Source organism: Protopterus annectens, chromosome 4.part1 (genome assembly GCF_019279795.1).
Source record: "Protopterus annectens isolate FY-2018-M chromosome 4.part1, PAN1.0, whole genome shotgun sequence".
Taxonomy (NCBI): domain Eukaryota; kingdom Metazoa; phylum Chordata; order Ceratodontiformes; family Protopteridae; genus Protopterus; species Protopterus annectens.
The window spans coordinates 415,795,243-415,818,945 of record NC_056734.1 but is presented as its reverse complement, the minus strand read 5'-3'; the positions used below and the strand labels follow the sequence as shown (position 1 = coordinate 415,818,945).

Sequence of the window (23,703 nt, the reverse complement as noted above, 5' to 3'; positions counted from 1 at the left end):
TCATTAATACCATTAAAGTTGATGAAGCTAGTTTATTTTGGCCATTCAGTTAAGAGTACCATTTCCAATCTAACAAGCATGACAGACACAATATAACAAACGAAGCCAAACACATGACAAACCAACTAGCCAAATTCCCTGCTGGTCCCTTAAGACTGAATGCTCTGTATAAGAATGAACTACTTTAAAGAAATTCTTACAAGTTCAGTCAAAATATTCGGCACTGCAAAAAATCAACAGCAGTTGCACAGAAACATATATTACAACACCTCCACTATCTGACTTTTATCCTCACATTTAAGCTTTACACCTTGAGCATTCAGCATGATCAAGGCATGGAGAAGCCTGCATTAACAAACTTAATGAAAATATGACTCATTAACAGAGTACTATGCACAATAAGCAAAACAACATGATGAATCCCTGTCACTGTGAATACTACTACTACAACTCCCTCTGTCTTTGCACATGCATATTAAAAATGGCAAAGATGCAAACAAATCACCATCACTTACCCTTTCTGGCCTCTGTCAGGTGGTCGGGATACTGAGTGTACTTGTATATCTGCTGGCAGAGTAGAGCTCATTTCTTCCTTTTACAGTCCAAAGTGACAGGTTTTGAGCCTAAGCAAATTAGTAACTACCTGCTAACCCTAAGGCAATTTCACTCTCTCACACAGACACACCCCTCAACCTCTTAGTGCAAGAAATCTGGACAAAGCATAAAATAAATAGGAACAGATTATAAATATTGCTCTCATGAACTCAGAAAATTGCTAGAACAACAGGATTTGTGTTAGTATGCATTTATCTAAAGGATATGACGTCTAAAAATGAAATGTCTGTCATTATTTTGCAACTTCAATCTTTTTTATGAGGAACAGACAAAAATCTGGGCATTCTGCAAAAGACTTGGACAGTTGAGGGGTATGGTACCTACCTCTTACTTACACACACACACCATACCTCTCAACCTCTTAGCACAAGAAATCTGGACAAAGTCTGTCACAGTAGGAGGGACAAAGGCCCAAAACTAGGGACACATTTTTAAATATTGTTCTTATAAACATAGAAAGTTGTTAGAATAACGGGACTTGTGTAAGAATGGATTTTCTGAATGATATGAAGTCTGAAACTCAAATGCATGTCATTACTTGGTAACTTTAATCACTAGATTATCCCAGTGCAAGGAAAAAAAAAGGACATTCTGTGAAAATCTGTACATTTGAGAGAGATGACGACACACACATAAATCCCCTACATCTTCCTCTTACACCTTTCAACCTCTTAGAGCAAGAAATCTGTACAAACCCAGAAACAATGGGGGGAGGGACAAAAACAGACACCTTTTAAACACTTCTCTTACAAACTTAGAAAGTTGACAGAACACGTTTTGCATTTGTAAGAATTTTCTGAACGATATGAAGTCTAAAGCTCAAATGTCTACCTTTATTTTCTGACTTCAGTCCTCAATGATTTGCCAGTGATTTGCCAGAAACACAATTTTATGAGAAACAGACCACAAATATGAGGCAAAAATCTGGACAATGGAGAGGTATGACTCATCCACCTCACTCTTGCGCACGCACACACACCCTATCGACCTACTTCTTACACACACCTACCTGTTTAAACACTTAAGACACACACACACACACACACACACACACACACACACACACACACACACACACACACACACACACACACACACACACACACACCTCTCACTTGTCCATTTATGGTCTGCAGTCCAAACTTCTTCTGAAATTCAAATTCTGTGCACGGAAAAGACGAAGGCGTAAACAATCGGTCGCACAGACGCAACAGGTGTTTGCGACCTGTTTTCATCTTCTGCATCTGTGCGACCAGACGCAAAGGATGTTCATAAAGAAGAATGCTCTTAACAGAAAATAACTTTCTTTGTCATGGCTGTGCTGGTACACTGTAATGGCGTGTACCATCACAAAAAATAGACCTGTAGATATCAGTGTGTGTGTGTGTGTGTGTGTGTGTGTGTATATATATATATATATATATATATATATATATATATATATATATATATATATATATGCATATGTATATATTTCTATACCTGTCATTAGCAGTTCTTGAGAATGAGCAAACTTAGATGCACAACAGGTAAAGGAGCTAGGTTGGGAGAATACAGGTACATTTCCATTTAGAAGAGAGGTAAGAGTGAAGAAGAGTTTTAAAGTTGTCAGTGTTCTGCAATGTCCTTAGGGAGGAGGGGAGATAATTCCATTTTTTGTCTAAGGAAAAGGAGAGGAGAAGTTGTCCAGTGGATCGCTTAGGTTTGTGGACAGTAAGTTTTGTGTATGCAGTTTATTAAAGACTTTGACTCTGGAAACTGAAGCCGTTCTTGTACTCTTGTGTGCTACCATTTGGATTATTTTTATTGAGTACAGGTCTCTGGGTAATAGTGGTATTTGTTGTTAGTAATTAAGTTTTGGTGATCAGATCTGAGAGTTCTATTTGGGATGTATGGGGGTAGCATGTTAGTGAGTGTGGGGCATTTGGTGGGGTTAAATATTAGCTTGTGAGCTGTAGTAAGTTGGAGGTAGTCCAGACAGTTAGGGGAGTGTTAGCCAATTTAGAGAATGGATGGCAATGCAGTGATGGGAGGAATATTTGGCTTTGGTGACAAATTTAGTAATTTTGTTGTAACAATTTTCAAGTTTGAATAAGATGGAGGAAGATAGGTTGGTTAGTAAGGGAGCACCATACATTAGGGAGAGAAGGAGATAGGCAGAGGCAAGAGTTTGTCTAGTTGAAGGTGAGAGGAAGTGATTGTTTCTGTATAGCATGCCAAGTTTTTAATGTTTTTTTTTTTATATTTTGCCGAATGTGAGTATCAAATTTTAGGTATTCATCTATACTTACACAAAGTAATTTAGCGAAGGGAACGACTTCAATAGTAGAGTTGTTTTGGCTTATGATTTGGAAGGACCTTTTATCATAAGGGAAGGATTTTGAGGGTGGGAATAATAATATTTGATTTTTAGCATTTAGAAAAAGGTGGTTTTGGAGCATCCAGGTCTCGGAGGTTGAGAAGGCAGTCTTTGTAGTTCGGGGAGGTTAGCTGCAGAGTTGAGTCGTCTGCATATCATATGATTTTGGCATTAGGGATGGCGGAGTGGAAATTATTAATGTAGCTACTGAACAGCATTGGACCGAGAATGGATCCCTGGGGTATACAAGTTGGGATAGGTAGAAAAAGTGAGGTGCCTTTTCTCTATTTCACAGCCTGAGATCTGTCAGACAGGTAACTTGAGAACCAGGATAATGTGTTTTGGGAGAGATTTAGGTTAGAGAGAAGGCTGAGAAGATGGGTATGGGAAACCATATCAAATGCCTTGGAGAGATCAAACAGAACAGTTGATACCATTTCCTCAGAATCAAGGGCATGATTGACTATATCCAAGGAAGAGAGAAGAGCTATTATTGTGCTGTGCCCAGGTCGGAAACCATGTTGGGTTGGAGTAAGAAGTTGGTTTTGAGTTAGGAAAGGCATAGGTTGGAGGTGGATACATTTTTCCAGGATCTTGGAGATTGGGGAGAGGATAGCTATGTGGCAGAAGTTTGAGATATTATGGTTTTGCCTCCTTTATGGAGTACGCCAGAGTTTGGGTGTGTAGGATCCCTGTATGGATCTACTGATTAAGATGCTAATGGGGAGAGCAATCCCATCAGCAGCAGATTTGAGGAAGAGAGATGGAATGTTGTCAGGGGCATTGGAGCAGGTTTTTAGTTTGGAAAGCAGTCTTTTTATGTAGGTGGTGGGGACAGGTTTCACCTCAAACATGGGAGGAAAGTTAGGGTTAGCCAGCTGGGGGAAGACCATGGATGAGGGAAGATGTGGAGGGGAGAGGATGTTGTTAGGAAAGATCTTGGTTAGTTCTGATATTGAGTTGATAAAAAAAGATTTGAACAGAGAGGCTATTTCCAGATCAGATTTGCTGGGGTCAGGGCAGGGATTATTTTTAGTGCCTGGATTGAGAAGTGAGTTAATTGAGTTCCAGAATTGTCTGGGGATTTTAGTGTGGTTGGACTGGAGTTTAATGTAGTAGGCTTTTTTGTCTTTGATAATTTGTTTTTTTTGGCCAGGTTGCACAGTTGTTTATATTGAAGAAGGGTTTTGTGGAGTTTATTTTTTTTTGGTGAAATTTCCAGGATTTGTCTATTTGATGCATAAGTTGTTTGGTGTCTTTAGTTAGCCATGGGGCGGTATTGGTTTTTATTCTTTTTGTTCTTGGTGGAGCTTGGGAGTTTAGGACATTTAGGAAGCTGGAGTTGAAAAAGTCGACGGCATTGTCCAGTGGGAGAGTTTTTAGAAGATTCCAATTTATTTTTTGGAGGGAATTTGAGAAAGCATAGGGGTCAAAGTTACTGAGGTTACATGTGTGAATGTATTGATGTTGATGAAGGGGAGAGGAGGTTGCTCGGTGGATGAAAGCTGGAAGGTGGTCGCTAATACAGTTGGGGATGGTGCCAGAGTTAGAGATTTTATTTGGATGTGTGACTAGGATACAGTCAAGAGTGGATCCTGGGGGATTAGTTCTATTGGGTCTGGTAATAAAGTGGGTTACTTGGGTATAGTTGAAGAGATTGATAGAGAAGGAGTAGAGTTGTTGATTTTGTCCCAGTCTATGTTTACATCGCCTAGTATGTAGGTTTCAAGGTTAATTTCAGTTGAGGCCCATAAGAGAATTTCTTCGAGGGTTGTGGTGTTGCTTCTGGGTGGGATATAAACAGCTATGATACAAAGGCTTTTATGGGTATTAATTTTTTAATAATCCTGCTACTAGTTGTGTATTATGGAACTGAGGAATGGGATTTGGAATAGGAATAATAGAGAGAAGTTTGGAGTATATTAAGGCAACACCTCCGCCTTTTCTATTTAAGCGGTCACATCTGAGAGCTTGAAATCCAAGGAGTAGGATTTCAGAGTCAGAGATGTGGGGTTTGAGCCATGTCTCAGAGATGGCAACAAAGTCAGGTTAGTTGTGGTTTAGCCATGCTTGAACGTGAGCTATTTTATTATTGAGACTCTGGGAATTAATTGTAAATGGTTTAAGGGTTTATGGGGGGCTGAATGGCTTGAGATTGGGATATTATTGTGAGTGGATGGGTTAGGGTGAATATCCCCTGCTAGGAAGAGGATGTTGAAGAAAGGCAGTAGGAGGAGGTTTGGTTTTTAAGTGGTGTGGACAGTGTAATATTGGTTTGGGTATCTGAGGTTTTGCTGATTGGCATAATTTTTAGGTTAAAGTAATAGAATGGGTAGAGATGAAATAGAGAGGGGGAGATGGAGTAAAAGTATTTTTTTGTGGGGTGAAGATGATAGTTAATTGTGGGACTATGGGAGAGAAAAGAAGGGGGAAGATGGGTGGTGTAGTAGGAGCTGACATGGTGTAATGGAATTAGAAATACTAGGAGGATTAGGGTAGTGTGGAGAGTTTAGAGCAATAAAGAGTGCATGGTTAATTGGAAGTTGTTCGATATGTTAGGATTTGTAACATTTGTAATTTTATTTTCAGAAGATAGTAGAAGGCTACTGTTGCACAGTGTTAACTCTACTACCTTGAAAAAATAAGTATATAGTTAATAAGTTATTTATTTTGGGTAGGGAGGGAATGGTTTGTTCTAATGCAAACAGATCTGGTTCAGCTGGGATATTATTACACAAAATTATATAAAGTGACACAAAAATGATAGCAGCAGACTATCAAGGATAGTCTATAACAGACAAAGATGACAAACATTTGTAGGAAGAATAAAAGATAAGCTTCACTAAGGTACAATTTGACATAGTGGGCTGTGGACAGGAAAAATAAGAGAAGATACTGCTTTAACATTTACAATACTGATGTACTGGTAATGTACACACACACTTGAATCATAAAGAACATTAAAGTTTTGTAATGAAACATGGAAAGGAGTGCTTTTTTGCTGGAATGGAAAGAGTGAAAAGAAAGGTATATTAATACTAATTTAAATGGGTAGGAAAGGCATTCTGTAACCTGCAGTCCGAACTTCTTCTCGGCCTTATCCCACTCTAATACCTTTCCTCTCTAGTTATTTGCTCCTAATATCTCGGTTCCTTTGCCAGTTTTCTCCAGTAAATTCCAGCCCCTCTTGCCTATTCTCTCTACGCCTAATTGCAGTCATCCCTACAGTCAGAATATCCTTTCTCCAGTCTTGCGTTCGCTTAGCTCTTAAAATACTTTCTGGTACGTTATGAAAATAATATTCTGTACAGCTATTATTCTGCTAAAGGATCTGCATCCAAAATCCAACACTCTCCTTATTTCTTGAATTCCTCTCCCGCTCATCATACCTTTCCACTTTGAATTATAGCTTTCTTTTTGTGTTATGTATATGAGCCTTAATTTTGCAACAACTGAAATGTCCTTTTCTGGTTTTATCATGTACAAAATAAAATCACCTGTAAATAAAGACAACTTTTCTGGATTATCATACCAATTACATCCTTGAATTTCTGAGTCCCTTATTTTCATTGTCAATGGATCTAAATATAGTGCAAATAACAAGGGGGAAGAGGTCACTACTGCCTGGTTCCTCTGTTTGGACAACTTATGAGACAGGAACCCTCCCACTTTAATTTTTGCTGATGAACCCTCATATATCCTCCTAAATGCACTATGTGATATGTTAACAGAAAAAAATAACCTAACAATTATTTGGAAATGAATACTTCAATTTACACTTTACACCGCTGATGGATGCAGACATCCATAAACCTGATGTTCTCCATGCAACAACAAAAAAAAGCTTATTAAAATTGGCTAAGTTATCTAGTAAAACAAATACAACATCTTTTCGTATGCAACTGTTTTAATTGTAGTACAGTCGTGTAAGAACTTACCATAATAGAAGAAGTCCTACTGATCACTGTTGTAGCATTCCAAATAGGTTTTTGTCACTGATGTCCTGCTGGGATACCAAAGTGTAAACCTTCCATGAGTCATACATCAGAGATGTGACCTCAGCCTATGAGCACTGGGATACATGAGTGGATGCATGAGCATAAATCCTCAGACTATCTCAAGACAGCAACCTGAAAATATCTGGGTAGAAAGTAGCCAGCAAAGAGGGAAAAAGCAGAGGAGAAAGGTCCCCCCAAAAGTCCTGGAAACTGTCAGACAGGCAGTAGGGGAAAAAAACAGGATAGAGATGTAAAGAAGGGGGAAGGAGTACTGCAACATGTGATCAGTAAGACATCTACCATTATGGTAAGTTCTTACACAACTGTACTATGTCCTGATTGAAACCGCTGTTGCAGTTTTCCAAACAGATGGGTGATTCACAAAGCTTAAAGAAGTAAAAGGGTGGATGGCTAAAAATGATGGAAACTATCTCAGATGCCAGAAAGGACTGACCTGGTGAAAGCAGCCCTGGACTTGGAAAAGGAATCTACTTTGTACTGCTTAGTGAAAGCATGCACTGAAGATCATGCAGCTGCTTCCAGAACCATTCTGGAATCCACCCCCTCATAAAAGGCTCCAGAAGAGGCCACTGCGCTAGTAGAATGAGCCTTTGAGAAAGAGAGCAGGGATTCGCTATGGTAAATTAACAAAGAAATACACCTAAAAACCCAGCTAGCAATAATCTATTAAGATACTGATTGGACCATCTTAGAGTCCAGGACAAAAGCAACAGCTTATCTAATTTACGAATAATCAATTTCAGAATTGATTAAAACGAATGATCAATTTCAACAATTGGCTAAGCTTCTGCTGTCATTCAGAGGGGACCCAGTGTCTGTCAGCCTGAGACGACATGCTCGACAAGCCTCGTTGCTTCGCAAGAGACTGCTTGCACCCGTCACCCCTAGGCTTTCGAATACTGGCCAAGGCTTTTGCTGCCCCCATAGTGCCTTTTGTAGGCAAGGCTCAAAAGTCAAACCCACCTCCGTAAATAGCACAAATAAAAAAATGAGGGTTATGCTACTCAAAGCCAGGAGTTTAAATCTCAAAATGCACGCGCTCAAAGCACTCCTCAGTATGGAGAATGTCAACATCTGTGCAGTAACTGAAAGCTGGTTCAAGGCTCCGCAGAGCACTCCAGCACTACAGGGCTACAATTCATACCACACATTTCGGCCAGAGAACAAGGACCAAAACACAAAAGGAGGGGGTGTATCCATATTCATCAAGGATACCTACACCTCCAGGTTAGTGGCGCAGCATGACACTTCTGAGATCATCCATGTGCAACTAACATCGGGCAAATCTGCAATTCAAATTGTGGCCTGCTACAGATCACCCTCCATGACCCAGGACCACCACTCCGCCTTTCTGGAGACACTGGAAAACATGAAGATCCTACTGAACACCCTGATATTGGGCAAATTCAATTATCCTACCGTTAACTGGGAAAACTACTCAAGTACAAACTCCCAGGTCCAGCGCTTCCTGGAATTTATCAACTCAAATGCCCTGGATCAGCTGGTAAACTCCCCTACCAGAGGTAAACAACATGAGCTACAGGTATTCCGCACCGGAGGTCAACCCATCACTGGTTAGATCAGACCATAAACTAATCACTCTGGATGTCCACACCACACCACCACCCCCAACCAAGGAAACCACAGTGAAAAACTTTTCTATAGCAAACTTCACCTTACTTAAGACAGAAGTGGTAAGTTTCACAGCCCCCCACGCTAAAGGATAACAGTGTCCAAGATGCAGGAACCTTTACAAATGCACTCTATGAGCACCTACAAGGGATGCATGGATCGTGCCATCCTTAGCAAAACCAAGACTCACTCCCCTAAGAGAAGGAAACCAGTCTGGTGGACCCCTGCCATAAACAGGCTATACAACAGAAGGAGGAAACTAGTTCAGAAAAAAAGAAAATCCCAAGAAGGAAAGACATCCCTGATCAGTATCAGTAAGAAACTAAGGTCCCTCATAAAATCATCCAAGGCTAACTTCGAAAGAAAAATAGCCAAGGATTTGAAAGATAACCACAAAGCCTTCTTTAGCTATGTCAAGAATCTAAGTGGCAACTTGTAGATATGCTCTGAGCTAGTGCAAAATAGCACAAAATATACTGAACCTACTGATATTGCCAACATCCTGGCAGATAGATTCAGTGCAAACTTCACCCCCCTCTCACCCCCAAAAGTGCCCACAACAATACCGGAAAAGTGTAGTATCCCGGAAATCACAGACGCACAGGTGAAAACAGCTTTTTCAAAAGTCAAAAGCACAGCGTCAATGGGGCCAGATGGTGTCCCAGGCTGTGTCTTGCACGTACTACAGAACAAGCTAACCCCCCACCTAAACACACTGTTCAACCTCAGCCTCTCCACAGGCTATGTGCCCATAGAATGGCGCACAGCAACGGTTATTCCACTCCACAAAGGAGGGGCCACAACTGACCCTGGTAACTATCTCCCCATAAGCCTGACTAGCCTGGTCTGCAAGGCTATGGAGCGCATCATCATGGAACTCATTAACAAAGACATTGGGAACCTCCAAACACTTGACCCAACCAAGTTCGGCTTTAAGGGCAGATCATGCCTACTAAACCTGGCTGACTTCTTCGAGACAGTCACCCTGGCCATAGATGAGGGGAAGGTGGTTCACACAGCCTACCTTGACCTTGCCAAGGCTTTTGACACCATTCCCCACTCAGGAATTATAGAAAAACTCATCAGCCTGAACATAAACCCCTACATCATGAGATGGGTTGCCAACTGGCTTACAGACAGAACTCACGGTAAGAATAGCGGGCTCCAGGTCAGACTGTACACCAGTCACAAGTGGTGCCCCACAAGGCTCGGTCCTGGGACCCCTATTGTTCGGCATATACTTCTCAGAAGTACAGGCAAACACAGGAGGACTATGGCTAACCAAGTTCACCGATGACTGCAAACTGAGAGCCATAATTGACTCTCCGGCTGACACGGACATTCTCCAAAAGGGCCTTACTGAGACGGACACCTGGTGTCACAGTCATAGTCTCAAGCTAAATGCCAAAAAATGCATAGTCATCCCGTTTGGGAAAAACAAAACACCCATGAATTACCACATAGGTGGCAACACCCTTAATACAGAAGGGGTAATAAGAGATCTGGGGACCCAGGTAGATAGTAATCTCTCCTTTGACAATCATATTGCCAAAGTAGTTAGGAAATCCTTCTATGTAGCCCATCTATTTACTAAAGGGTTTGCATCTAGAAATAAAGAGGTTATAGTGCCCCTCTACTCGTCATTCATTAGACCCATCATAGAGTACAATGCCCCATTTGGGATGTACCTCACAAGACACTTCCAACAGCTGGAAAGAACACAAAAGTACCTCACCAAGAGGATTACTGGCCTCAAACATATGTCCTATGCAGCCCGACTGGAAAAACTCCGGCTGTACTCAGAGGCATATCGCTTACTCAGAGGTGATCTCTGCCTGACTTATAAAGCCATGTCCAACTCAGAATTGATGGACATGATCCACCTAAAGAAATCCAAGTCACTGCGAGCCACTCGCTCTAGTGAGCTAAACCTCGCCACAACAATAAATAGAACATGCTGGAAGGATAGATTCCTGTCACAGAGACTCCCCATGCTTTGGAACAAAATTCCTAACTACATTAGGCCCCTCACTAACACACTTCAAGAGAAACCTTGACGAGTGGATGGGTAACAGAAAATACACCCCTGGGATCACGTCATTGGCTCTTCTTGACAGAGGCTCAGTTAATTAATCAATGGGGCGGCGAAAGCTGACAAACTCTGGCTAGGCTTATAAATGCCCTCGGGCAGATAGCCTAGTACCTACTTATGAACATATGAATAGTCTTTTCAGGGTTAAAAAAAATCTGAGCAGTCTGTGTACATCTAGAGAATGTAAAATTATTTCACTCCTGTTCTTCAGGTTGGGAAAGAAAGTAGACAGGTTGATGGCCTGATCGAGGGACACCTCGCTTACCCCTTTAGGCATGAAAGAGGGACTGACCCTTAGGGGCACACTGTCTTTATGGAAAATAAGAAAGGGTGGAGTAGCCATGAATACCTGGATTTCTAAGACCCACCTAGCATAAGGGATGAGATGCTAACAAAATGGTTTTCCAGGTGCAGAATTTGAGAGTGGAAGTAGCAGTTGGCTCACAGGGGGTAGAGTGTTTTCCAGAACATAGATGAGATCACAAGGGAGAGGCACATTTCTTGGAGGATTTAAGTGCAGGACCCCTTTTAAGAACTTTTTGACCTGAAGTCTGTACATAACAGGAGGATTAAGGGGAAGACAGGCTGAAATGACTGAAAGATGGACTTTAACAGATGAATATGCCAAACTGTATTTCGAAAATTTTCATAAGTAAGATAACAGAAGAGACCACTCACACATGTGTGTCTAGATTTTCATCTTGACATCAGACTGAAAATCTCTTCCATTTGTCTACGGAGGATTTTCAGGTGGTGGGTTTCCTTGCCTCCTGGAAAACCCAAAGCATGTTTTCAGATAACTGATGTCTGAAAGGGATCAGAATTCTAGGGTTTACAGTGTTAGGCTGAGGAATTACAGGTTGGGATGAAGCAATAAGCTCTTCTGTTTTGTGATCAGATCCACTTTGTGGTGTAGTTTATGACTGCCCTTAGCTGAGAGAGAGAGAGAAAGAGGGAACCAATGCTGCCATGGTCAAAAGGGAGTCATCACTGGAATCCTTGTTTTTCTTTTCTGATTTTTAGGAAAGGTTTTAGTAGCAGAGGATGTGGAGGGAAGGCATACAGAAACCACCCTGTCCACTGGAAAGATGAGGCATCTGACCTCCAAGCCTAGGAACAAGGTCTTCTCAGGCTATCTATTTAATTATTTTTATTTATTGAATTTGTTTACTGGGAAAGTCCACTGTGCCTAAAGAAGCCCTTTTTCAGTGGAGGCCTGGGTAGAAAGGTTCCGACAAGAACATAGATACAGAAAATATTATTTAACTGGTACAAAAGTAGATACAGTGTTACACATAGTGATTACAGTAATACATACAGAATATATACATAAAAGCAGGAATTTTTGTTGGTTGCCAGATTAATTCATTCAAAGAGGTATAAACAGAGATATATTAATCAGCATTACTGTACCAGTATCAACAAGTGATGAAAAATAATAATTATGGAGAAAATATTAGTCAGCAGTAGCAAAAAGCAGTTTAGTTATCATATGAGGAGGAGGAGGTAAGGTTATAGGGCAGGTACATAGCCAGGAAGAGTTGAGATGATTTTTCAGTATTTGTTTGAAGGTGGAGGTGCTCCCTGTGTTTCTTATAGAAGTTGGAAGTGAGTTTCATAGTTTGGCAAAGGTGAAGGAGTAGAGGAATTGACCAGCAGATAAGGTGGGCTTTTCTACTTTTAGAAGTAGATGATTTTTAGATCTTAGTTGCCTGCTGGGTTGGTATTGGGCAAGTAGTATTGAGAGACAGCAGGACAGTCTGTGGGTCTGTAGTTTATTTTGTGTGCTGTAGTTAGTTGGGTGAATGAGAGATGGTGGGGGAGTTCAAGCCAGACTAATTGTTTCACTGAGTTACAGTGGTGGCATGAAAATTTGGCCTCGGTGGCAAATTTTAGCTATTCTGTTGTAACACATATGTTTGGATTTTGCAGAATTTTGGATATTATTAAGGAGAGGGTCGCCATAAAGGAGAGAGGGTAATAAAAAAGTTGGTTGCCAGGGTTTGTCTAGTAAAGAGGCCAAGAAAGTGTTGGGGACCGTAGAGCTTACCAAGCTTTTGGTGTGTTTTTGATGTTATTGTTTATGTGTAGGTCAAAGTTAAGGTTTTCATCCATAATAATGCCTAGTAGTTTTGTGTATGGGACAACTTCTATAGTGGAATTCTCTTGGGCTTGTATAATGAAGAGTTTTTTTATCTAGGGAAGTGGTTTTCTTAAGGGTAAAAAGTACTAATTTAGTTTTTTTTTCGGATTTAGGACAAGATGATTGTTAAGCATCCAAGATTCAGTACAGGTGAGGGCATTCTGGGTGATTTGCTGGAGTTCAAAACTGGAATTAGCAGTGTATATTATAGTAGAGTTGTCAGCATACTGGATTACTCAGCATTGGGGAAGAGTGGAGTGAAAGTTGTTAATAAAGATGCTAAATAAGAGAGAACCAAGTATGCAGCCTTGGGGTACCCCTGTGGAAGTACTGAGAAAGGGAGAGCAAGACTGTTGCTATTTGGAGGATTGCTGCCTATTGGAGCGAGAGCTACTGAACTACTAGAGGGTAAGTGGAGAAATGTGGAGGAAGGATAATTTAGAGAGGAGGATGGTGTGGGAAATGGTATCAAAAGCTTTAGAGAGGTCTAAGAAAAGAGAAGCGACTATTTTGCCAGCAGCCTGTGCCCAGTTAACTGTATAAAGGAAGGAGAGGAGGGCAGTGGTGGTGCTGTGTCCTGGTCTGAAACCATCCTGAGTGGGTGAAAGAATATGGTTTTCAAGCAGGTGGTTGAGGAGATGGGCATTTAAGGACTTCTGCAGAAAAGATGGAGTGGTTTGCTGTTCTCTGAGGCAAATAATTCTATCTTTGGTGTACCACACTTGTGGACTACATCTAGAAAGACCTATTTGCTGAGCATCCATTTTGCTGGGGTCTGTTCTGGAGCTGCTGAGGGAGACTGCCAAGACACTGTCCTGCACTCACTTGAAGCACTTCTCACTCTGGAAGATGCTGATGTCTGCGCAGTCACAGAGACATGGTTCAAGGCCTGAGAGAGTACCCTGGCTATGCAGGGCTATAATGCCTTCCATACGTTCAGACCACACACCGAACTTGAAAAAAACCAAGGGAGGAGGAGTATCCATCTTCATTAAAGACATATACACCTCTACAAACTGGTTAAGCAATACGACTCTCTAGAGTTAATCAAAGTCCACCTAACTGTAGGAAAGACCTCCCTCCATGTCATTGCTAGCTATAGGTCCCCCAACATGAACCATGAAAACCACACAGCCTACCTAGACCTACTTGAGTCACTCTCAGTAAAGCCAAATACCTGGATCATGGGTGAATTTAACTATCCTTCCATTGACTGAGTAACATATACGAGCACACAAAAGGTTACTGATCTTTAACACAAATGCTCTGCTGCAGATAGTCAGCAACCCCACAAGGGGCTCTAACATCCCTGACATATTGCTCACCAACATGGGGCCCTCCCTGGCAAAGTCCAATCATAAACCAGTCTCGTTCAAAGTAACGGCAGTAACTGACTCATCCTCATGAGCAAAAAGGTTAAAAAATTTCTCCAAAGCAAACTGTAGCCTACTAAGTGATGGCAGCAATAGTTTCAGACTCTCTGCCAACACTGACAGCAGTGACCCCTATACTGAGTTGTGCACAAATGTCCTGTATAAACACCTATATAAATATACAGACTCGGCCATACTGGAACAGATCAAACAGAGATCCTCATGATACAACAAACCATCCTGGTGGACATCCAGCATAAATAGGTTATACAATAAGAAAGAAGCTGCTGTCAAGAAATATGGAAAAACTCCCTCCAAAGCATAAACAAGCAGATTAGACATCTTGTAAAGTCCTCTAAAGCTAATTACAAAACTAAATTAGCATCCCTATCTAAGGTAAATCACACAAAGCATTCTTTAGCTACATCTGAAACTTAAAAGGGAAGGCCCAGCTTTGTGCCACACTAGCTGTGGACGGCAGCACTTATACTGAACTCAAGGACATCGCCAACCTGCTAACAGACAGGTTTGGTGAAACCCCCCCGTCCCCAACAATCACACCCCATAACATACCTGTCACCATTCCTCTGCCTAGTATCTCCAGAGCGCAGGTCACAGCCGCACTCTCCAAGGCCAAAAACACAGCCTCTGTGGGACCAGACTACAGCCCTGACTGCCTATTAAATGGTCTAAAATAGGAATTAGCAGAACCGCTGAGCACGCTCTAAAATCTCAGTCTAAGCACTAACTTTGCCCCAGCTGAGTTGTAAACAGCAACTGTAATCCCCTTCCACAAAGGGGTCCCCCTCAACCAACCCTGGGAACTATAAACCCATACGCCTAACCAACCTTATCTGCAAGGCCATGGAAAGAATCATCATGGTTCTTAACAAGGATATAGGTGACCTTCAAACTCTTGACCTGACCCAGTTTAGCTTCGTTTAGGGCAGCTCTTATCTGTTAAACCTAGTGGACTTCTTCGAGAATGTCACCAAGGCCCTAGAAAAGGCAAAACAGTTCATACTGCCTATCTCGACCTAGCCAAGGCCTTTGATACAATCCCTCACGCGGGCATCCTTGAGAAACTCACCCAGCTGGGGATTAACCCTTACATCACTAGATGGGTTGCCAACTGTCCCTCAAACAGAATACATAGTCAAAATTGGGGACACCAAGTCTACCAGCAGGCCTATTACCAGTGGTGTTCCACAGGGATCTGTGCTAGGCCCTTACTGTTTGGTATCTATTTTTCAGAAGTCCAGGTGAAAATAGATGGCCTATGGCTTACCAGGTTTGTCGACTGCAAATTGGGTGCAATCATCGAATCCCCCAAACATGTCAACATACTACAAAATGAAATTACACAGACAAATGACTGGTGTCAAAACCACAGACAAACTAAATGCAATAAAATGCATTATCATCCCCTTCGGCACAGGAGTATCCCCTGCTAACTGCATTAATAATATCCCCCAAAGTTCAAACCCAGTGGTGAGAGATTTAGGAAGACAAGTTGATAGCAGCCTTAATTTCATCATCAGGTGTCCACAGTAGTAAGGAAGGCTTCTATGTTGCACACCTAATAAGTAAGAGTATAGCATCCAAAGTTAAGGAGGTTGTAACTCCCCTGTACTCGTCTCTCATCAGACGAATAATAAAGTATAATGCTCCCATCTGTATTGTACCTCACCAGACATCTGCAGCAACTGGAGAGAGCTCAGAGGTTTCTCACCAAGAAAATTCAGGGCCTACAACACATGACCTACACAGACATATAGACTGCTTAGAGGCGACTTGCGCCTGGCCTACAGAGCAGACACAGACCCTGTCTTGATGAAGCTGCTGCACATCTGCAAATCCAATGGGACAAGATTCAATCACTCTAGAGATCTTAACCTAGCCTGCAATATCAACAGGACAAGCTGGAGAGACAGATATGTCTCACAGAGGTTGCCACTCCTCTGGAACAAACTCCCAATTCATGTAAAACAGAGCTCCTCATTGACTCTATTTAAGAATAACCAGGACAATCAGATGGGAAACTGTAAACTTATACCGGGGGTTTCACCTCCTATGTTCCTCTTAGACAGGGGGCAGCTGGTGCTGATCTTAGATTCACACACAGACTATATATCTTGGCCCATAAGGGAACAAGGGTATAACATAGTTAGGCTTGTAGAGGCTTTAGGGCCAATAGCTGTGTAACCTCCTATGATTCTATGATCCCGTGACAGAATGAGCACTGCTTGAACTAACAAGTTTGCCTTGATGGCCAGGTCCCAAGCAGTCTGAGCCAACCTGCACAATTTGTAGGATCTTGTCCCTTTTTGTGTGCTTAATTACCACATCACTGTTGTGCTGTCTGTGAATACTTTTAGAGGTCCTGATATCCAAAGATCGGAGAAGTCTTGTACAGCATGAATGAGAACCTTCACCTCTTTCAGGCTGATGTGTTCTGCCTTGAGATTGGGTTGCCAGTGACCCTGGATCATGTGAGTCCCCGTTCATGCCCCTCAAGCCTTGTCAGAGGCATCTGTGTGCAGCTCTTGACTTGGAGTCTGTACCTTAAAGGGCAAGCCAGGATTGAGATTCACCCGAGTCTCCCACTACATGATCTCCATCTTCAGACAAGGTAGGAGAGGGATCTGTGTGTCCAGGGAGTGAGTGTTGGGATCATATATTTTTTTTTAAGTACCACTGTATCTTCCCTGATATGCAGCCTGGCTATTGGAAGCAGTGGTATGGTTGCTGTTATGTAACCTAGTGCTCTCAGAATCTCCCACGCTAAAAAAACTTGGAGATGTAAGAGGGACTGGAAATAAATTGTAATGTTCTGACCTTCTCCTGGGGCAGGAAGGCCTGCATGTTTTTTTTTTTTAATCTAGTCTGCAACCCAAGAAAAATAGGTCTTGAGTAAGCTGTAAGGAAGACTTTTTGAAAGTGACAGTAAACCCAAGTCGTAGGAGAAGGGTGAGGTTGAATTTGAGGTGAAGCAACAGGATCTGGGGCAATGAAGCCTGGATTAGCAAATCATCTAGGTAGAGGAATAGTGGTATTTCCCAGACTCCTGCAAAAGGCTATAACTAGAGATATACACTTTGTGAAAACTCTGTGGGCAATAGAAAGCTCCATAACTCTCAACCTCTTACAGCTAGAAATCTGGACAGAATCAAAAATAATAGAGAGACAAACGCCCAAAGTAGGGACAGATTCTAAATATTGCTATTATAAACTTAGAAAGTTGCTTACAGCAAGAAATCTGGACAGAATCAAAAATAATAGAGAGACAAACGCCCAAAGTAGGGACAGATTTCAAATATTGCTCTTATAAACTTAGAAAGTTGCTAGAATAACAGGTTTTGCATTAACATGCATTTTCTAGAGGACAGCAATTCTGAGACTCAAATGTCTATCATTACTTAGTGACATCAATCCTCAGTGATATTCCAGAAAAACACAAAGTTTAGGATTAATGGACCAAAAATATGAGGCAAAAATCTGGACATTCTGCAAAAATCTAGACAGTTGAGGGTATGGAAAGCCTGAAGGGCTAAACAGAAAACAGAAGATTTAATGAGACAGTAGAGAACCTCATGAATTTCCTGCAACATGAGTGTATGGGAATATGCAGGTCTGTGTCCTTCATATCCAAAGACACTAGTAAGGCCTAAGGAAGGATAAAGGGAAGAAGGGTCTCAAGAGATGGCACTTTGAAAGTAGATGCATTGAGGCAGGTGTTGAGCTGAGAAATGTCCATTATGGGTCTCCAGTGTTCTTTTCTTGGCAACAGCAACAGTCTGAAGTGAGGTTCTCTTCCCATAAACTGAGGAGGAAATGGCTCTATGGTGTGCTGGAAAAGCAAGTCCTAAAGGATGGGTGGCAGAAGATGGAACTGGTTGTGAGGAGTAAAGGGAAGGAGCTTCTTTCCAGGACATTCTGTAACCTTGTTTGATGATGGTGAGTACTCACTTGCCTGTAGTAATCTTTTCTCAACTTGTAATAGAAAGAGTGAATCTTTTGAAAAAAGGAAGGGTGGGACCAAAGGGGAAATTGGTGGTTAGAGCAGATAGTCACACTGACTTATCTGAAGTGTGGCCTGCCAGATCTGGGGTCCTTTTCTGTTTTTTTCAGAGAATCGCTTTCTGGGTGCCTTCTTGTGCTTCTGAAAAGGTCTACGCTCTTCTGACAAAAGAAGTGGGCTTGTCAGGGTAATTGCTCTAGTACCTGGGAACAGAGGTAAGCACAATTTGTCTTGAGTCCTTCATAGTTTTGCTTTGCTTTTGCATGGGTCTGAATAAACTAGCTACCTGTAGGCCAAACAAAAGGTCACTGTCAAGAGGAGACTCCAGCAGCTTTGCCTTGATATCTTCAGGAATAGACTGGTTGCATAGCTAGGCACATCTCCTAATAACTCAGCCAGTAGCAACTTCTCTGGAAGAGGCCTCAGCAGTAGCATCACAGCTGCATTTTATGCTATGCCTAGCTCCATGAGAGGCTTGAGTTACCAAGGATGAAATCTGGTTGGAATCTATCATGTCAGTAACAGCCTTGAGGATACCAATGGCAGAGAGGTTAGTTGGATCTGATTACTGATAGCCCAGAAGGCCAAAGTAGAGGAAGCATAGACCTTTTTTCCCCTACCTGTTCATGATCCTACTTGTCCTTGTCTGTAGGATGGGCATTAGAATTTGGCAGAAGCTTAGAAGATTTGTCTGAGGCTAAGGATCAGCTGAAGGCTCACGTACAAGATTCTTGAAAATAAACTTAAGTTAATCTGGAAATTTGTGGAATCTATCAAGACTCTTGGGGTCAGGAATCATACAGTCCAGAGCAGAAGATGTAGATGTGAAAGAATCAAGAAAAGCCTCCAGTACTGAAGGGACAGGTGAAGAGGCTGGGGTGCCCACTTCTAAAAAGCTGTAGTATCTTTAATGGACATCAGAGATTTGCTCAGACTTCCACACAAAAGGTTTCATCATATTTACAATGGTCTCTCCAACAGATGCTTCTTCACCAGAGGAATCAGGAGACAGAGTCCTAATCACCTGAGGATACCTGACCAGGAGGGTGAATTTAACAGAAGTATGTTAAGGAATGATTACTTGAATCTGATGCCTTCTCATCCACAGAGAAAGACTTTCACAGTAATATTCTGTGGAGTGGGTGGAGCAGATGAAAAGGAATGAGGATTAATAATCATAATGGCCTTGAAAAGGTCCCGAGAAAAGTCCATCCACTCTTTCTCCCTGGAAGGTTGAAGAAAAGGAATATGCTTAGTTTTCTGCCATTTCCTCTTAAAAGTCACATCCACACACACCATGCGAGGAAGCTCCAACCCCTAACATACCTCAGTCAGCCTGGGATCTCTTCCTATACTAAAATCTGAAAGATACCTTCAGGGCCCTCTGAGACAACAATTTGTGGTTCCCCCTTTTCTGCTGCACAACTACTCACTTTGGATGTGTGGTTCTTGGATGGCATACCGGCCTCCAACAGGGCAATAAAGGGCATCTGAGGAATAGTCAGATGTACTATGGATTCTGCAACCTCAGCAAATATGTAGGAATCTGACTGGGTAAACTGATCATCAGGCCTAGGCCTCGAGTTTTTCTTAGGAGCAGATGGTACGTCAGGTGTGGAGGGGTCCACCATCCTACACTGGGCTAAAAGATTAAGTTGCTGAGTTTCTAGGAATGTGTTCAACAATGAGAAAAGGGAGTGCAATGTCTTGGGTACAAAGGACTGGCAGATGGAACAGGATATGTAGCTATGCTCTGCACCTAAGCAGAAAAAGCACTTGGAATGCAGGTCTTTGTAGGGTATCTGCCTAGTGCACTAATTTCCCTTCCCAGCTGACATCCAACAAAATCACAGATACACAGGATGACCATCAAAGGAAGGTTCTCCAATAGGGCACTTATCTGACTACAAGAAAGCTTATGGTACAAATGACCATGTGAAGATCAGACTGACAGGTGTGAGACTTGTGTTTGGGCTGGTGGCAAGAAACAGGATTTACACTTGTATATCTGCTTGTTTACCCGTACAATCATATGCTGAGGTCATACATCAGACACCTGTCTCACGAAAAGTTTAGACTTTGGTACCCTAGCCGGATGTCAGTGATGAAAACCCATTTATTTGAAATACAGACAGTGATTTCAGTCAGGACATTTTTAAATACTACAAGCAAATCTGCGGAGTACTCTTTTCAGGAAATGAAAAACAAGCAGTCTGTTCATGTGATCACTGAGCAGCATACAACCACACATGCACCGCAACTGCAAAAAATGTCTACAAAAATCAATAAAAGTCTCAACAGTAATTTATTTTTAATTCTTGTTTTAAAAGCCATACTACATAGCTTACCTCTGGACACTGCTGCAAAAAAATCCACTCAGACAAATGATAGGCACAACATAAATATGCACACAAGTTCTGCAGTAGTAATATTGCTTTGAAGAGGCAGAAGTAATTGTGAGATTTACTCTCTAATGCTGTAAAGTTTTTAATCCCTCAGGCTTTTTCATGCTCAGGATAAAACATGACAAAGTCAGCTGTGAATCTCACTACAACATCTTATTTCTACATTACAATTAAATCAGCAGTTCGATTCAATGATTGTTATTATGTTACAATCACTATGTTCTCCTTAAATGGTAAATTTCTACAGAAGAAAGTCACTGCAAGAGCAGTTAATATTTAAGAAAAAAAAATGTGGTATTTTTTAATCATAAAACAGTCCAAAAATAATATGCAAACCTGAGAAATCGTTCATACAAATGTCCCGATGCCACTGAAAAAATATTTATCACATCTTCCTTATCAGCTTTTATGTCTTCAGTTGCTGGCGTCCCTGTGAATCCTCTAGAATATAAATACAAACCATTTTAAAGCTGAAATGAACTATCACAAAGAAAGAGAAATAGGCTAATGCAGTCATTCATCACATTACTGCATATCAATGATACATAATCAAAATAAATGACACTGGTATACACAGTTAATAATCCAGTGAAATAAAACAAAACATGCAAACCAAAAACATACTGCTACTTGCTTGCTGATACAGTGATACATGAAACAACTGTCTTCATTCCTTCAACCCGCAAGAAATGTATAAAATACATGTTAAGAACTAACCTCCCATAACGCCAGATCTTTGATAGCATATCAGCTTGGACGTTTTGAATGAACATCCTTCTAGTGGATGATGCTCTCTTGCAAAGTTTACAAACATTTCAGTCTGGACCAGTTTTCTACAGAGAAAGCTGTGTCAGTGACAATGACAGAGGAGTCCTGAGATGGCAGCTGACTGAGCAACATATTAGTTTACATATCCCCCAATGTAAAAAGTGAGAATTCAGTAAAAAATGCCAGTAAAGGTTATTGACTGCGTATTAATTTGGTTATTGGCCACACAATTATGAAGATGGAAAATCTAAGGGAAAGTCAGTGGAAACAAAAAAGAGAAAAAGCCGAGAAAAGTGACATGAGTTTTCAAGGAAAATGACCGCATGTTGTGCAGCAGGCAAAATAAGAAGTAAATTCATTCGGCTGTCAAAGGATGTTGGAAATCTGGACTGACATTCAAGATGCTACATCCAGAAGTTTTCAGTGTTTTTTCCCCTGCTAGGTCAAAGATGTACACTGAAGCACCACAGCTTGTGGAAAAAGGCTGGCCAAAAGAAAACAAACAGGCAAGTTTACTTACTTATTAGCTTTGTTATCTAATTGTTTAGCACTGCCTTGCAATCCTGTCAATTTAAATGATAGCTTTTCAGCCAACTCCATCAGTGCTGCTTTATCTAAAATAAAGCCTTTAATGATGTGGAGAAGAATTTTTATTTATTTCCAGTCTGATTACCGGGGAAGTCCACTGGGCCGAAATGACCCATTTTCAGTGGAGGCCCGGGTAGAAAAGCTCCAAGTTGCATAAAACAGTTACAAGTGGTACAGAGGTATAACAGATACATTACACAAAAAGTTATAATTAACACATTTAGAGTCATGGTATTTAACAGAGTTCAGGGTTTTACAATTTCATTTAAGGAGCAGTCTAATGTATGGAGTTTGACAATATATGTACGAACACGAATAGAAAGAAAGACGACAGAATAAAGACAGAGAATACTCTCTGCTTAAGCATAATTAAACATGGATGCTATTTACAACATTTACAAGGTTGAGTTGAGTCAGAGCAGCTGTAGGTGTTACTGAGAGCACAGAGAACCCAGAAGAAAGATAGAGAACACACTGGGAGCAGAGGGTTTAACTTGGATTAGGTAGGGTGAAGGCAGGTACATTTTCGTTTGGAGGACAGGTGTTTGAAAAGCAGGCTTTTAAAGTTTTCAGGGTTTGGCATAGACCTTAGAGTAGATGGAAGGGAATTCCATTTTTTGCCAAGTGAGTAGGAGTGAAGAAGTTGGCCAGCAGGATGTTTAGGTTTATTGATAGCTATTAGATTCTGATGTTCAGATCTTAGTAATTTTTGGATACGTAGGGAGGAAGGAGATTAGCTAGGGCCGGACATTGAGTTGGGTGAAAAATGACTCTATAAGCAGTACTGAGTTGGAGGTAGTCTAGGTAGTTAGGGAGTTCGAGCCAATTCAGTGATTGTAGGGTAAAAGGCAGTGATGGGTATAGTTTTTGGAGTTCGTGGCGAATTTACAGATTTTGTTATAGCAGGTTTCTAGTCTGGAGGTGATAGTGGAGGACAGATTGGTTAGGAGAGGGGTTCCATATAATAAGGAAGGGAGAAGATAAGTTGTGGCCAGTGTATGCCTAGTAGAGTTGGGGAGAAAGCGATTGTTCCTGTACAGCATGCCTAGCTTTTGGTGGGTTTTCTTGATATTTTGTTGAATATGTATATCAAATTTGAGGTGTTCATTAATGGTAATACCAAGCAGTTTTAGCTGAGGGAACTACTTCTATAGGTGAATTGGTGTTGCTATAGACTTTGAAGTTGTTTTTGTCATAGGAAAAGGACTTTGTAGGAGGAAAAAGTAGAATCTTTGATTTATTTGCATTTAGAGAGAGGTGGTTTTGGCACATCCAGTTTTCAGTTGTTGAAAATGCAATTTGGGTTTTGTTTAGAAGTTCAGAGAGGTTTGAGAGAGAGCAGACTAAGGTTGAATCGTCTGCATATTGAATGATTTTGGTATCAGGAATAGCAGAGTGAAAGTTACTGATGAAGATATTAAAAAGCATGGGGCCAAGAATAGATCCCTGTGGCACTCCAGTTGGGGTGGGTAGGAAGGAAGAGATGTAGTTCTTCCATTTGACTGCCTGTGATCTATCGGACCGATAACTGGAGAACCAGGATATAGTGTTGGGTGAGAGATGCAGGTTGGAGAGTTGACAGAGAAGGTGCTTGTGGGACACGGTATCGAATGCTTTAGACAGATCAAGTAAAATGGTGGAAACTAAATGTCCTGAATCTCGGCTTGGTTGACAGTTTCAAGGAAAGA

The 23,703-nt window shown here is 41.3% G+C and overlaps 1 protein-coding gene across 1 annotated transcript in view; it reads right to left on the bottom strand.

Annotated features, from left to right (window-relative positions):
- UGGT1 (UDP-glucose glycoprotein glucosyltransferase 1) overlaps positions 1 to 23,703 on the bottom strand; it is a gene marked incomplete in the record, with an annotated part of 2,149,769 nt that overhangs the window by 521,784 nt on the left and 1,604,282 nt on the right. The window contains 1 exon segment of the mRNA XM_044070228.1: positions 20,996 to 21,100. Within this exon segment, the coding sequence (XP_043926163.1) occupies positions 20,996 to 21,100 (105 nt within the window).